Here is a 1,941-nt window from a genome sequence, read left to right on the forward strand (position 1 = left end):
TGTGCACCTTGATGTGAGCACCTTGATGTGAGCACCTTGTAACTAAGTACTTGGTGTCTTCCTACACCATGTGCAGTAAAAAAAATTAAAATATTTTTTAACAGATAAATATAAATTATATTTTAAAATAAAATTTTATTAATGTTGTGGATTTTTTTTTCGTATCAATATTTTAATATAAATTTAATTTAATTAAATATAAAAATTATATTTAAGAATATGCATGTATATATTTGAAATTATAATCTTAGATAGATTTTTCTATCTATTTATTTTAATTAAATATATTAAATAAATTTGTAAAAGTTGCGTAATTACCAAAATTAAAATTAAACAATATTTATAAAATTTGTAGATATATAAGAAAATAATGATCTTACGATTAAATTTTTATAATTTTCTAAAAAAATTTATACATTTTTGAAAATTTTTGTAATAAAATTTTATAATTTTAAAATATATAATTAAATTATATTTTGAAATTTATAATGACATATTTGAATAAATTTATTTTAATGATGATTTATGAGTTATTCTCATATTCTAAAACAATTTCCAAAAATATAAATTGACATTAAATGTAATATATGAGTTATTACCATATTTTAAACAGTTTACCAAAAATATAAATTAACATTAAATGCAATTGTCCATGTCATATTAAGCTATAAGACATGTCATCAATTTCAGTAACCATGTCATATTTGTTTTGTGAAATTGATTGTAGATAGGACATGTGGCAAAATCACTTCGCAAATATAGTCTAGGGGATTCACCACAACTGAAGTATCTAATTTTTTTCAAAGTTGAAATATTTTTTCTTAATGCTTCTTTCACTACCGACCAAAATGTAGTGAAATGATTTGTCTTAATAATTTTCTTTTCTTTTTCTTAAACTATTATCTGTTTAAATTAAAAACTATAATGTGAAACTATTGGTTCGACATGACGACTATATAAAATTCATAACATGAAAATAAACAAATAATATTAAATTTTGGGTTTTACCAAAAAAACCAAAAAAGTCAAACATTTTAACTGAATAAACTAAAATTGATATTAATTTAAAATAATTGTTATATTTTAGAAGATTTAAAACAAAAAAAAAACTTAAAACCGAACCAATATCCAGATTAAACAGATTTAATATCTTTTTATTAAAAATAACGAAACTAATAATCACATTCTTTTGACTGCCGTGGACTAGTATGGATATATAGTCACACTATTGAACCGAATTAAATATTTTGTTGTCGTCCTAAAGGCTAAACTAACACGATTATCAGCTGTATTAACGGAAGACGGCAAAACGTTACGCAATAAACCTCCAGTAGAACTGGAGATAAAATACAAAGCAAAGCATAATCATCGTTATTATATAAGTACATAAACATTACACAACTAACTACAACACTTTGACAACAATATCTTGGATTACAGATCCTAACAAAGCACCAAAGAAAGTTACATTCAGATCTCCCTGAGCTTGTTGTGTATCAGCGATCGCCAAAAAAGAAGCCGTTCTGGATTCGCCAACGTGATTAACCATTGAGATATTATGGAAAATAGAAGAGAATCTGAGAATGACAAAGACAAACAGAGCAAGAAGATAACATAACCGCGAAGCGTTGAAGAACAAGTGATAAGCTGCAACTTGAAGACAATACATTTAGTTGGGTCTATATAACAAAAGAAAACTCAGAAGGTAAGGTGGTGTTTTTCTTTGCATCGAGAGGTGTTTATATATACTACACATGTGTATGTAATTTCATGTACGTGTATCTATTGTATACGCTCACAGACATACTCGAGACACCACTCTGGCCAGACGAGCAATAAATGCTGTTAGGCGAACCGGTTTATACCGGGTAAATTTTTGTTTTAGTCCGGTTTATTAAGTTTTTATGCCAATAAACGATCATGCATAACCGGTGGACGGCA

General features: G+C 26.4%; 1 protein-coding gene across 1 annotated transcript; it reads right to left on the reverse strand.

Moving 5' to 3' along the window:
- Window positions 1-1,291: 1,291 nt before the first annotated feature.
- Window positions 1,292-1,741, reverse strand: LOC111206561. Its single transcript, XM_022703759.2, has one exon. It carries the CDS (start codon window positions 1,667-1,669, stop codon window positions 1,406-1,408), a length of 264 nt encoding a protein of 87 aa, XP_022559480.1. The 5' UTR covers window positions 1,670-1,741; the 3' UTR covers window positions 1,292-1,405.
- Window positions 1,742-1,941: the final 200 nt, after the last annotated feature.

Source organism: Brassica napus, chromosome C5 (assembly GCF_020379485.1).
Source record: "Brassica napus cultivar Da-Ae chromosome C5, Da-Ae, whole genome shotgun sequence".
NCBI classification, from domain to species: domain Eukaryota; kingdom Viridiplantae; phylum Streptophyta; class Magnoliopsida; order Brassicales; family Brassicaceae; genus Brassica; species Brassica napus.